At 45.8% G+C, this 14,184-nt stretch overlaps 1 protein-coding gene across 3 annotated transcripts in view; it reads left to right on the top strand.

The window, feature by feature from the left end:
- Nucleotides 1-14,184, top strand: part of LOC110487114 (WD repeat domain phosphoinositide-interacting protein 1) — a 34,445-nt gene that overhangs the window by 16,177 nt on the left and 4,084 nt on the right. For all 3 annotated transcript variants that reach the window (XR_005035660.1, XM_036942035.1, XM_036942034.1), the window contains exons 6-13: nucleotides 2,033-2,125; nucleotides 3,928-3,998; nucleotides 8,961-9,068; nucleotides 10,372-10,450; nucleotides 10,648-10,733; nucleotides 11,582-11,689; nucleotides 12,164-12,303; nucleotides 12,596-12,696. Coding sequence is in view for 2 of the 3 variants with exons in the window: in XM_036942035.1 (XP_036797930.1) it covers nucleotides 2,033-2,125; nucleotides 3,928-3,998; nucleotides 8,961-9,068; nucleotides 10,372-10,450; nucleotides 10,648-10,733; nucleotides 11,582-11,689; nucleotides 12,164-12,303; nucleotides 12,596-12,696 (786 nt within the window). In the remaining variant the exon portion in view is untranslated. The remainder of the gene's footprint in view (nucleotides 1-2,032; nucleotides 2,126-3,927; nucleotides 3,999-8,960; nucleotides 9,069-10,371; nucleotides 10,451-10,647; nucleotides 10,734-11,581; nucleotides 11,690-12,163; nucleotides 12,304-12,595; nucleotides 12,697-14,184) is intronic.

The raw sequence follows: 14,184 nt of genomic DNA, 5'->3' as shown, positions 1-14,184 counted from the left end.
TACTATACTACTACTGTACTACTATACTACTGTGCAACTACTGTACTGCTACTGTACTACTATACTACTGTACAACTACTATACTACTACTATACTACTATACTACTATACTACTACTCTACCACTATACTACTATACTACTCTACTGCTACTGTACTACTGTACAACTACTATACTACTCTACCACTATACTACTATACTACTCTACTGCTACTGTACCACTGTACTACTACTGTACTACTGTACTACTGTACTACTGTGCAACTACTATACTACTGTACTACTGTACAACTACTATACTGCTACTGTACTACTATACTGCTACTGTACTACTATACTGCTGTATTGCTGCTGTACTACTACTATACTACTGTACTACTACTATACTACTGCGCAACTACTATACTGCTACTGTACTGCTGTACTACTGTACTACTGTACAACTACTATACTACTGTACTACTATACTACTGTACGACTACTATACTGCTACTGTACTACTATACTGCTACTGTACTACTATACCGCTGTACTGCTGCTGTACTACTACTATACTACTGTACTGCTACTGTACTACTATACTACAGTACAACTACTATACTGCTGTACAACTGTACAACTACTATACTACCATACTACTGTACAACTACTATACTACTGTACTACTGTACAACTACTATACTGCTACTATACTACTGTACTACTACTGTACTACTATACTACTGCGCAACTACTATACTGCTACTGTACTACTGTACTACTGTACAACTACTATACTACTGTACTGCTATACTACTGTATGACTACTATACTGCTACTGTACTACTATACTACTATACTGCTACTGTACTACTATACTGCTGTACTGCTGCTGTACTACTACTATACTACTGTACTGCTACTGTACTACTATACTACGGTACAACTACTATACTACTATACTACTACTGTACTGCTACTGTACTGCTGCTGTACTACTATACTACTGTACTACTACTGTACTGCTGTACTGCTACTGTATTACTACTATACTACTGTACTACTACTATACTACTGCGCTGCTACTATACTACTGTACTGCTACTGTATTAATACTATACTACTGCACTGCTACTATACTACAAAACTACAGTACTACTACTGTACCACTGTACTACTACTATTCTACTGTACTACTACTGTACTACTCTACTACTGCACTACTATATTACTGTACTACTACTATACTACTGTACTACTGTACTGCTACTATACTACACTACGGTACAACTACTATGCTAATGTACTACTACTGTACTACTACTATACTACTATACTACACTACTGCTACTGTACCACTGTACTACTACTATACTACTGTACTACTACTGTACTACTCTACTACTACTGTACTACAGTACTACTACTGTACTACTGTACTACTACAAAACGAATGTACTACTGTACTACTACTGTACTACTATACTACTACAAAACTGTACTACCATACTACTGTACTACTACTGTACTACGATACTACTGTACTACAACTATACGACTGTACTACTATACTGTACTACTATTGTACTGCTATTATACTGTGCTCTCTGCTACATTGAAGTGATGTTTGTAGTGATGTTCAGACATTGCAGTCAGTTATATATGGCAGTTTCACCATGTTTGTGTTTTATGACTCAGTGGTATAATTGTGTTGCAGTCCCATGTAAAGCAGTCAATCATTCTCTCTCTCTCTCTCATCCTCTCTCTCTCTCTCTCTCTCATCCTCTCTCTCTCTCTCTCATCCTCTCTCTCTCTCTCTCATCCTCTCTCTCTCTCTCATCCTCTCTCTCTCTCTCTCTCATCCTCTCTCTCTCTCTCATCCTCTCTCTCTCTCATCCTCTCTCTCTCTCATCCTCTCTCTCTCATTCTCTCTCTCACTCTCTCTCTCTCTCTCTCTCATTCTCTCTCTCTCATTCTCTCTCTCTCATCCCCCCCTCTCTCTCTCTCTCATTCTCTCTGTCTCTCTCTCATCCTCTCTCTCTCTGTCTCTCAGAGCACTGTCACAATGATCCCGGCCCATGACAGTCCCCTGGCTGCTCTCACCTTTAACTCGTCAGGCACCAAGCTGGCCAGCGCCTCAGAGAGGGTAAGCACTACCAGGACAGCTGCCCCTAGTGACGGGAGGCCAGCGCCTCGGAGAGGGTAAGCACTACCAGGACAGCTGCCCCTAGTGACGGGAGGCCAGCGCCTCGGAGAGGGTAAGCACTACCAGGACAGCTGCCCCTAGTGACGGGAGGCCAGCGCCTCGGAGAGGGTAAGCACTACCAGGACAGCTGCCCCTAGTGACGGGAGGCCAGCGCTGCTTTTTGACAACATGCCTGGATATTGCAGTTAGGCCCTGGCCATGTCCAAAACATTCAGTACTTGACTAGTAGTAGATGCTACAACACACAGTGGGCGGGGCATCCTGAAGAGGCATGACACTATAATAATAAAATCAAGATAACTACAGTGTAGCTGGACAGTCCTGACTGTGAGGGACTCTCTTCCTCCCTCTAGTTAGACAGTCCTGACTGTAAGGGACTGACTCTCTTTCTCCCTATATTTAGACAGTTCTGACTGTGAGGGACTGACTCTCTTCCTCCCTCTAGTTAGACAGTCCTGACTGTGAGGGACTGACTCTCTTTCTCCCTCTAGTTAGACAGTCCTGACTGTGAGGGACTCTCTTCCTCCCTCTAGTTAGACAGTCCTGACTGTGAGGGACTGACTCTCTTCCTCCCTCTAGTTAGACAGTCCTGACTGTGAGGGACTCTCTTCCTCCCTCTAGTTAGACAGTCCTGACTGTGAGGGACTGACTCTCTTCCTCCCACTAGTTAGACAGTCCTGACTGTGAGGGACTGACTCTCTTCCTCCCTCTAGTTAGACAGTCCTGACTGTGAGGGACTGACTCTCTTCCTCCCTCTAGTTAGACAGTCCTGACTGTGAGGGACTCTCTTCCTCCCTCTAGTTAGACAGTCCTGACTGCGAGGGACTCTCTTCCTCCCTCTAGTTAGACAGTTCTGACTGAGGGACTGACTCTCTTTCTCCCTCTAGTTAGACAGTCCTGACTGAGGGACTGACTCTCTTCCTCCCTCTAGTTAGACAGTCCTGACTGTGAGGGACTGACTCTCTTCTTCCCTCTAGTTAGACAGTCCTGACTGTGAGGGACTCTCTTCCTCCCTCTAGTTAGACAGTCCTGACTGCGAGGGACTCTCTTCCTCCCTCTAGTTAGACAGTTCTGACTGAGGGACTGACTCTCTTTCTCCCTCTAGTTAGACAGTCCTGACTGTGAGGCACTGACTCTCTTCCTCCCTCTAGTTAGACAGTCCTGACTGTGAGGGACTGACTCTCTTTCTCCCTCTAGTTAGACAGTCCTGACTGAGGGACTGACTCTATTCCTCCCTCTAGTTAGACAGTCCTGACTGTGAGGGACTGACTCTCTTCCTCCCTCTAGTTAGACAGTCCTGACTGTGAGGGACTCTCTTTCTCCCTCTAGTTAGACAGTCCTGACTGTGAGGGACTGACTCTCTTTCTCCCTCTAGTTAGACAGTCCTGACTGTGAGGGACTGACTCTCTTTCTCCCTCTAGTTAGACAGTCCTGACTGAGGGACTGACTCTCTTTCTCCCTCTAGTTAGACAGTCCTGTCTGTGAGGGACTGACTCTCTTCCTCCCTCTAGTTAGACAGTCCTGACTGTGAGGGACTGACTCTCTTCCTCCCTCTAGTTAGACAGTCCTGACTGTGAGGGACTGACTCTCTTCCTCCCTCTAGTTAGACAGTCCTGACTGTGAGGGACTGACTCTCTTCCTCCCTCTAGTTAGACAGTCCTGACTGTGAGGGACTGACTCTCTTTCTTACTCCCTTCTTCATATCTCTCTCTCTCCCCCCCCCCCCCTCTCTCTCCCTCCAGGGTACTGTAATCCGTGTGTTCTCCATCCCAGAGGGACAGCGTATGTTTGAGTTCCGCAGAGGGATGAAGAGGTCAGAGTTCACACAATAGAACATAAACTGTATAAACACATTTTACTACACAACAGGGTCTACATCTACTGTAATGAACAGGACTAACAGAACACATTAAACACACCTAATGAACAGGACTAACAGAACACATTAAACACACCTAATGAACAGGACTAACAGAACACATTAAACACACCTAATGAACAGGACTAACAGAACACATTAAACACACCTAATGAACAGGACTAACAGAACACATTAAACACACCTAATGAACAGGACTAACAGAACGCATTAAACACACCTAATGAACAGGACTAACAGAACACATTAAACACACCTAATGAACAGGACTAACAGAACACATTAAACACACCTAATGAACGGGACTAACAGAACACATTAAACACACCTAATGAACAGGACTAACAGAACACATTAAACACACCTAATGAACAGGACTAACAGAACGCATTAAACACACCTAATGAACGGGACTAACAGAACACATTAAGCACACCTAATGAACAGGACTAACAGAACACATTAAACACACCTAATGAACAGGACTAACAGAACACATTAAACACACCTAATGAACAGGACTAACAGAACACATTAAACACACCTAATGAACAGGACTAACAGAACACATTAAACACACCTAATGAACAGGACTAACAGAACACATTAAACACACCTAATGAACAGGACTAACAGAACACACACCTAATGAACAGGACTAACAGAACACATTAAACACACCTAATGAACAGGACTAACAGAACACATTAAACACACCTAATGAACGGGACTAACAGAACACATTAAACACACCTAATGAACAGGACTAACAGAACACATTAAACACACCTAATGAACAGGACTAACAGAACACATTAAACACACCTAATGAACAGGACTAACAGAACGCATTAAACACACCTAATGAACAGGACTAACAGAACACATTAAACACACCTAATGAACAGGACTAACAGAACACATTAAACACACCTAATGAACAGGACTAACAGAACACATTAAACACACCTAATGAACAGGACTAACAGAACACATTAAACACACCTAATGAACAGGACTAACAGAACACATTAAACACACCTAATGAACGGGACTAACAGAACACATTAAACACACCTAATGAACGGGACTAACAGAACACATTAAACACACCTAATGAACAGGACTAACAGAACACATTAAACACACCTAATGAACAGGACTAACAGAATACATTAAACACACCTAATGAACAGGACTAACAGAACACATTAAACACACCTAATGAACAGGACTAACAGAACACATTAAACACACCTAATGAACGGGACTAACAGAACACATTAAACACACCTAATGAACAGGACTAACAGAACACATTAAACACACCTAATGAACAGGACTAACAGAACACATTAAACACACCTAATGAACAGGACTAACAGAACACATTAAACACACCTAATGAACAGGACTAACAGAACACATTAAACACACCTAATGAACAGGACTAACAGAACGCATTAAACACACCTAATGAACAGGACTAACAGAACACATTAAACACACCTAATGAACAGGACTAACAGAACACATTAAACACACCTAATGAACAGGACTAACAGAACACATTAAACACACCTAATGAACAGGACTAACAGAACACATTAAACACACCTAATGAACAGGACTAACAGAACACATTAAACACACCTAATGAACGGGACTAACAGAACACATTAAACACACCTAATGAACAGGACTAACAGAACACATTAAACACACCTAATAAACGGGACTAACAGAACACATTAAACACACCTAATGAACAGGACTAACAGAACACATTAAACACACCTAATGAACAGGACTAACAGAACGCATTAAACACACCTAATGAACGGGACTAACAGAACACATTAAACACACCTAATGAACAGGACTAACAGAACACATTAAACACACCTAATGAACAGGACTAACAGAACACATTAAACACACCTAATGAACAGGACTAACAGAACACATTAAACACACCTAATGAACAGGACTAACAGAACACATTAAACACACCTAATGAACAGGACTAACAGAACACATTAAACACACCTAATGAACAGGACTAACAGAACACATTAAACACACCTAATGAACAGGACTAACAGAACACATTAAACACACCTAATGAACAGGACTAACAGAACACATTAAACACACCTAATGAACAGGACTAACAGAACACATTAAACACACCTAATGAACAAGCAATGTAAAAACCCACTAGAATAACCCAGTGATTTAGCTGGATCTCATGCTGATACCAGACGGCTGCACATTTCTCTGTTCCCGCCCCCAATGGAATAGCCTGGTTCGAATCCAGGCTCACATCCGACCGTGATTGGGAGTCCCATAGGGCGACGCACAATTGGCACAGCGTTGTCCGGGTTTGGCTGGGGGTAGGTCGTTCTTGGCCCAGCGTTGTCCAGGTTTGGCCGGGGGTAGGTCGTTATTGGCCCAGCGTTGTCCAGGTTTGGCCAGGGGTAGGTCGTTATTGGCCCAGCGTTGTCCGGGTTTGGCCTGGGGTAGGTCGTTATTGGCCCAGCGTTGTCCGGGTTTGGCCAGGGGTAGGTCGTTATTGGCCCAGCGTTGTCCGGGTTTGGCCTGGGGTAGGTCGTTATAGGCCCAGCGTTGTCCGGGTTTGGCCTGGGGTAGGTCGTTATTGGCCCAGCGTTGTCCGGGTTTGGCCTGGGGTAGGTCGTTATTGGCCCAGCGTTGTGCGGGTTTGGCCTGGGGTAGGTCGTTATTGGCCCAGTGTTGTCCGGGTTTGGCCTGGGGTAGGTCGTTATTGGCCCAGCGTTGTCCGGGTTTGGCCTGGGGTAGGTCGTTATTGGCCCAGCTTTGTCCGGGTTTGGCCGGGGGTAGGTTGTTATTGGCCCAGCGTTGTGCGGGTTTGGCCTGGGGTAGTTCGTTATAGGCCCAGCATTGTGCGAGTTTGGCCTGGGGTAGGTCGTTATTGGCCCAGCGTTGTCCAGGTTTGGCCTGGGGTAGGTCGTTATTGGCCCAGCGTTGTCCGGGTTTGGCCTGGGGTAGGTCGTTATTGGCCCAGCGTCGTGCGGGTTTGGCCTGGGGTAGGTCGTTATAGGCCCAGCGTTGTCCGGGTTTGGCCTGGGGTAGGTCATTATAGGCCCAGCATTGTGCGGGTTTGGCCTGGGGTAGGTCATTATTGGCCCAGCGTTGTCCTGGTTCGGCCGAGGGTAGGTCATTATTGGCCCAGCGTTGTCCGGGTTTGGCCTGGGGTAGGTCGTTATTGGCCCAGCGTTGTCCGGGTTTGGCCGGGGTAGGTCGTTATTGGCCCAGCTTTGTCCGGGTTTGGCCGGGGGTAGGTTGTTATTGGCCCAGCGTTGTGCGGGTTTGGCCGGGGGTAGGTTGTTATTGGCCCAGCGTTGTGCGGGTTTGGCCGGGGGTAGGTTGTTATTGGCCCAGCTTTGTCCGGGTTTGGCCGGGGGTAGGTTGTTATTGGCCCAGCGTTGTGCGGGTTTGGCCTGGGGTAGGTCGTTATTGGCCCAGCGCTGGCCGGGTTTGGCCTGGGGTAGGTCGTTATTGGCCCAGCTTTGTCCGGGTTTGGCCGGGGGTAGGTCGTTATTGGCCCAGCGTTGTCCATTTATTAAACACGTAGGGTAAATTGCCACAGTAGATTTTGCTGTGGTAAACAAGGAAATACTTTTTTTCAGTTCTACGGATTGATGGTCAAATAGTTACATCTACTCTTGGTCAGCTGTAAAAGCAGGTTTCATTTACACTGATGATAACACCCACCTGAGGGTGAAAATATCTTCAAAGATGTTGACCTCAAACAGCACTATAATTAACACTGACAACACTACCCATAGATGTAACCTCCAGATTGGGGAGACAAGCATGGGTCTGTATATGTCTGGAATGTAGAGTAGTAGACTCTCATTATGACATCATTAGAACACACTGAAGACAGGTTTATAATGACACATCTCTCATTATGACATCATTAGAACAGACTGAAGACAGGTTTATAATGACACATCTCTCATTATGACATCATTAGAACAGACTGAAGACAGGTTTATAATGACACATCTCTCATTATGACATCATTAGAACACACGGAAGACAGGTTTATAATGACACATCTCTCATTATGACATCATTAGAACAGACTGAAGACAGGTTTATAATGACACATCTCTCATTATGACATCATTAGAACAGACTGAAGACAGGTTTATAATGACACATCTCTCATTATGACAACATTAAAACAGACTGAAGACAGGTTTATAATGACACATCTCTCATTATGACAGATTGAAGACAGGTTTATAATGACACATCTCCCATTATGACAGACTGAAGACAGGTTTATAATGACACATCTCCCATTATGACAGACTGAAGACAGGTTTATAATGACACATCTCTCATTATGACATCATTATGACAGACTGAAGACAGGTTTATAATGACACATCTCTCATTATGACATCATTATGACAGACTGAAGACAGGTTTATAATGACACATCTCTCATTATGACAGACTGAAGACAGGTTTATAATGACACATCTCTCATTATGACAGACTGAAGACAGGTTTATAATGACACATCTCTCATTATGACAGACTGAAGACAGGTTTATAATGACACATCTCTCATTATGACAGACTGAAGACAGGTTTATAATGACACATCTCTCATTATGACAGACTGAAGACAGGTTTATAATGACACATCTCTCAGTGTGTGATAGAGCAGGCAAAGCAAAGGAATGGCCAGCTGAAATGTTAAATGCTTCTTTCATAGCTAGATAACGTCATTTGTGTAATTAAGTTTTTACCAACAGTATGAGTGTAGAAGAGACTTATAATAACTTCCTGTGTGTGTGTGTGTGTGTGTGTGTGTGTGTGTGTGTGTCTCTGCAGGTACGTCAATATCAGTTCCCTGTCCTTCAGTCCTGACGCCCAGTTCCTCTGTGCCTCCAGCAACACTGAGACCGTACACATCTTCAAACTAGAACAGCACGGACCCAGGTACACACACACACACACACATAGAAGGAGTCATCCACAACCTGGCAAGCCTACATACATCTCTCTCTATCCCCCACTCTCTCTCTTTCTCTCTCTACCCCCCCACTCTCTCTCTCTATCCCACCTCTCTCTACCCCCCCACTCTCTCTCTACCCCTTCACTCTCTCTCTGCCCCCCCCCCCCACTCTCTCTCTACCCCCCACTCTCTACCCCCCTCACTCTCTCTACCCCCTATCTCTCTCTACCCCCCCACTCTCTCTCTACCCCCCCACTCTCTCTCTACCCCCCCACTCTCTCTCTACCCCCCTACTCTCTCTCTACCCCCCTACTCTCTCTCTCTCTCTCTACCCCCCTATCTCTCTCTCTCTACCCCCCTATCTCTCTACCCCCCCACTCTCTCTCTACCCCCCTACTCTCTCTCTACCCCCCTATCTCTCTCTCTCTCTCTCTACCCCCCTATCTCTCTCTCTCTACCCCCCCATCTCTCTCTCTACCCCCTATCTCTCTCTCTACCCCCTATCTCTCTCTACCCCCCTATCTCTCTCTCTACCCCCCCTATTTCTCTCTCTACCCCCCCCTATCTCTCTCTCTCTACCCCCCCTATCTCTCTCTCTACCCCCCCTATCTCTCTCTCTACCCCCCCACTCTCTCTCTACCCTCCTATCTCTCTCTCTACCCCCCCACTCTCTCTCTACCCCCCTCTCTCTCTCTCTATCCCCCTATCTCTCTGTCTCTCTCTGTGTATCTCCCTGTCTCTCTAACTGTCTCTCTCTGTGTATCTCCCTGTCTCTCTCTGTGTATCTCCCTGTCTCTCTCTGTGTATCTCCCTGTCTCTCTCTGTGTATCTCCCTGTCTCTCTAACTGTCTCTCTCTGTGTATCTCTCTGTCTCTCTCTGTGTATCTCCTTGTCTCTCTCTGTGTATCTCCCTGTCTCTCTCTGTGTATCTCCCTGTCTCTCTCTCTGTATCTCCCTGTCTCTCTAACTGTCTCTCTCTGTGTATCTCTCTGTCTCTCTCGGTGTATCTCCCTATCGCTCTCTGTGTATCTCCCTGTCTCTCTCTGTGTCTCTCTGTGTTTCTCTCTGTCTCTCTCTGTGTATCTCCCTGTCTCTCTCCCTGTCTCTCTCTGTGTATCTCCCTGTCTCTCTCCCTGTCTCTCTCTGTGTATCTCCCTGTCTCTCTCCCTGTCTCTCTCTGTGTATCTCCCTGTCTCTCTCCCTGTCTCTCTCTGTGTATCTCCCTGTCTCTCTCCCTGTCTCTCTCTGTGTATCTCCCTGTCTCTCTCCCTGTCTCTCCCTGTGTAGTGGAGAGGAGGAGTGTCCTACCTGGGGATCCTACGTAGGGAAGATGTTCTCTGCAGCCAGCAGCTACCTCCCAGCCCAGGTGTCTTGTCTTATTGGCCTTTTCTCTCTTGTTCCCTCCATGTTTATATATATACTATGCTTCTTCTAACTCAATACTATTTCAAATATTTGTTTACTTGCTGAACTGAGAGTAGATCTCGTAAGTAGCATGACATTGTACTGTATACACTAGGCTGTATCCTATCGTATGACTGTAAACTTTGATTGCCGTTTGAGGTGTCTGGCGTGATGAGTCAGGAAAGAGCCTTCGCCACTGTACGCCTCCTAGTGGCCGGGCAGAGGAACGTCTGTACCCTCGCCACGTGAGTTTCCCTGTCTGTGTATTTTTGTGTTTAGGGATTGTGGGTGTATTGGTGTGTGTGTACTGTATAGGGAGTTGGTGTGTTTTTTTTTTGTCTCCGTAGGTTTTGGTCTATTTGTTATACACAGTAGTACACAGTAGTAGACAGTAGTAGACAGTAATACACAGTAGTACACAGTAGTACACAGTAGTAGACAGTAGTAGACTGTAGTACACAGTAATACACAGTAGTAGACAGTAGTACACAGTAGTAGACAGTGGTAGACAGTGGTAGACAGTAGTAGACAGTAGTAGACAGTAGTAGACAGCAGTACACAGTAGTAGACAGTGGTAGACAGTAGTAGACAGTAGTACACAGTAGTAGACAGTAGTAGACAGTAGTAGACAGTAGTACACAGTAGTAGACAGTAGTAGACAGTAGTAGACAGTAGTACACAGTAGTACACAGTAGTAGACAGTAGTACACAGTAGTAGACAGTAGTAGACTGTAGTACACAGTAATACACAGTAGTAGACTGTAGTAGACAGTAGTACACAGTAGTACACAGTAGTAGACTGTAGTACACAGTAGTACACAGTAGTACACAGTAGTAGACAGTAGTAGACAGTAGTAGACAGTAGTAGACAGTAGTAGACTGTAGTACACAGTAGTAGACAGTAATACACAGTAGTAGACTGTAGTACACAGTAGTACACAGTAGTAGACTGAATTACACAGTTTAAAAGACTATATCGTAGATCATCCTGACCTGATCCTAGAGTGATGGCCATAAATGATAGTGTTGTATGTCCTGTTCCACTGGGTGTGAGGGTGTCATGGCTGGCTGTGTCTGTGTGTCTGTCTGTCAGGATCCAGAAGCTTCCTCGTCTGCTGGTGGCCTCCTCCGACGGACAGCTGTTCGTCTATAACGTCGACCCTCAGGATGGAGGAGAGTGCGTCCTGGCTCAGAAACACAGGTGAGAGGTCATCTCAGGTCAGAGGTCAATCGAGGTCAGAAGCCTTTACAGCTGCTTTGCTAATCAAACAAACTGCTGAAAGTGACATCCTGAAAACCGTATTTATGATGTCATCTGGAACTTATTCAATACCAGACCTAGTATTTATGCTTTATTGCTAGGGGAAACATATGTTTACATTGCCAAAGCAAGTGAAATAGATAATAAACTAAAGCGAAATTAACAATAAAAAATGTGCAGTAAATATTACACTCACAAGTTTCAAAAGAATAAAGACATTTCAAATGTGACATCATGTCTATATAGAGTGGTGTAATGATGCTCAAATAGTTAAAGTACAAAGGGGAAAATAAATAAACAGAAATATGGGTTGTATTTACAATGGTGTGTGTTCTTCACTGGTTGCCCTTTTCTTGGGGCAACAGGTCACAAATCTTGCTGCTCTCTCGCTGATTTTCTCTCTCTCTCTCTCAGATTGTTTGGTGAGGATGAGGACAAGGAGGAAGGGGTGGAGTCAGAAGGGTCAGAGGTCACGGTGCCCGTCCAGGCATGTCCATCATACGCCGCCACTGTTGCCATACCAGCCACCGGTCCAGTCACTACCACGCTCACAGGTGTGTGTGTGTGAGATAAATATTGTGTGTGTGTGAGAGAGCGATTGTGTGAGAGAGTGAGGAAGACAGAGAGAAAGAGAGATTTGTGTTGTATCTGAAAGGGTGTGTGTGTGTGTGTGTGTGTGTGTGAGAGAGAGAGAGAGAGAGAGATACATATTGTGTGTGTGTGAGAGAGTGAGGAAGACAGAGAGAAAGAGAGATGTGTGTTGTATCTGAAAGGGTGTGTGTGATACATATTGTGTGTGTGTGTATATAACTTTACCTGTAACCCCTCTCCTCCTCTCCACCCCAGGTTACTCTGAGGATGGTGGGGCTAAGAAGGGAGAGGTGATCCCAGAACATGAGTTTGCCGCTGGTCCCGTCTGTCTGGATGATGAGAACGAGTTTCCTCCAGTGAGCAACCAGCAACTCTCCTAGCCTGGTCCTATACAGAAACAGTAGTCATGCTAACTCTCCTAGCCTGGTCCTATACAGAGACAGTAGTCATGCTAACTCTCCTAGCCTGGTCCTATACAGAGACAGTAGTCATGCTAACTCTCCTAGCCTGGTCCTATACAGAGACAGTAGTCATGCTAACTCTCCTAGCCTGGTCCTATACAGAAACAGTAGTCATGCTAACTCTCCTAGCCTGGTCCTATACAGAAACAGTAGTCATGCTAACTCTCCTAGCCTGGTCCTATACAGAGACAGTAGTCATGCTAACTCTCCTAGCCTGGTCCTATATAGAAACAGTAGCCTGGCTAGCTAGCCAGAGACTGAGAGAAGCAGAGTTTGGCCAAAGCGAGACATTTCAACCTGGAAAAACATTAGACCAAGGGAAAGGGTGCAACTCTACCCTACTGCCTTCAGAAACTACAGGACAGCTCCTCGATCGTGGTGAGCAGCAGTGGTGCTTCTGGGATACTGAGTCTGGAAGGCCATCAGTAGGATCAGAGGAGCACATGTAAAGAGTTGACCCTACTGTCTTTATATTCCACTCAGGTGCTAGCCGGGTTCCATTTAGAAACATAGGAACTATAGTACTAGCCTAGTCCCCTTCCTTAACCCCTACCCTACTACAAACTAGTCCCCTTCCTTAGCCCCTACCCTCCCACAAACTAGTCCCCTTCCTTAACCCTTACCCTCCCACAAACTAGTCCCCTTCCATAACCCCTACCCTCCCACAAACTAGTCCCCTTCCTTAGCCCCTACCCTCCCACAAACTAGTCCCCTTCCTTAACCCTTACCCTCCCACAAACTAGTCCCCTTCCATAACCCCTACCCTCCCACAGACTAGTCCCCTTCCTTAACCCCTACCCTCCCACAGACTAGTCCCCTTCCTTAACCCCTACCCTCCCACAGACTAGTCCCCTTCCTTAACCCCTACCCTCCCACAAACTAGACCCCTTCCTTAACCCCTACCCTACTACAAACTAGACCCCTTCCTTAACCCCTACCCTCCCACAAACTAGACCCCTTCCTTAACCCCTACCCTCCCACAAACTAGACCCCTTCCTTAACCCCTACCCTACTACAAACTAGACCCCTTCCTTAACCCCTACCCTACTACAAACTAGTCCCCTTCCTTAACCCCTACCCTCCCACAAACTAGTCCCCTTCCTTAACCCCTACCCTACTACACACTAGTCCCCTTCCTTAACCCCTACCCTCCCACAAACTAGTCCCCTTCCTTAACCCCTACCCTCCCACAAACTAGTCCCCTTCCTTAACCCCTACCCTACTACAAACTAGTCTCCTTCCCCTCCTGCAGACTAGTCCCCTTCCCTACCCCCTACTCTCCTACAGACTAGTCCCCTTCCCTAACCCCTACTCTCCTACAAACTAGTCCCCTTCCCCTCCTACAGACTAGTCCCCTTCCCTAACCCCTACTCTCCTACAAAC

The sequence above is a fragment of the Oncorhynchus mykiss genome, chromosome 13 (genome assembly GCF_013265735.2).
Source record: "Oncorhynchus mykiss isolate Arlee chromosome 13, USDA_OmykA_1.1, whole genome shotgun sequence".
In the NCBI taxonomy this organism is placed as follows: Eukaryota; Metazoa; Chordata; class Actinopteri; order Salmoniformes; family Salmonidae; genus Oncorhynchus; species Oncorhynchus mykiss.
Note: the sequence above shows the minus strand (reverse complement) of the source record. Positions and strands in the feature narration are given on the sequence as shown.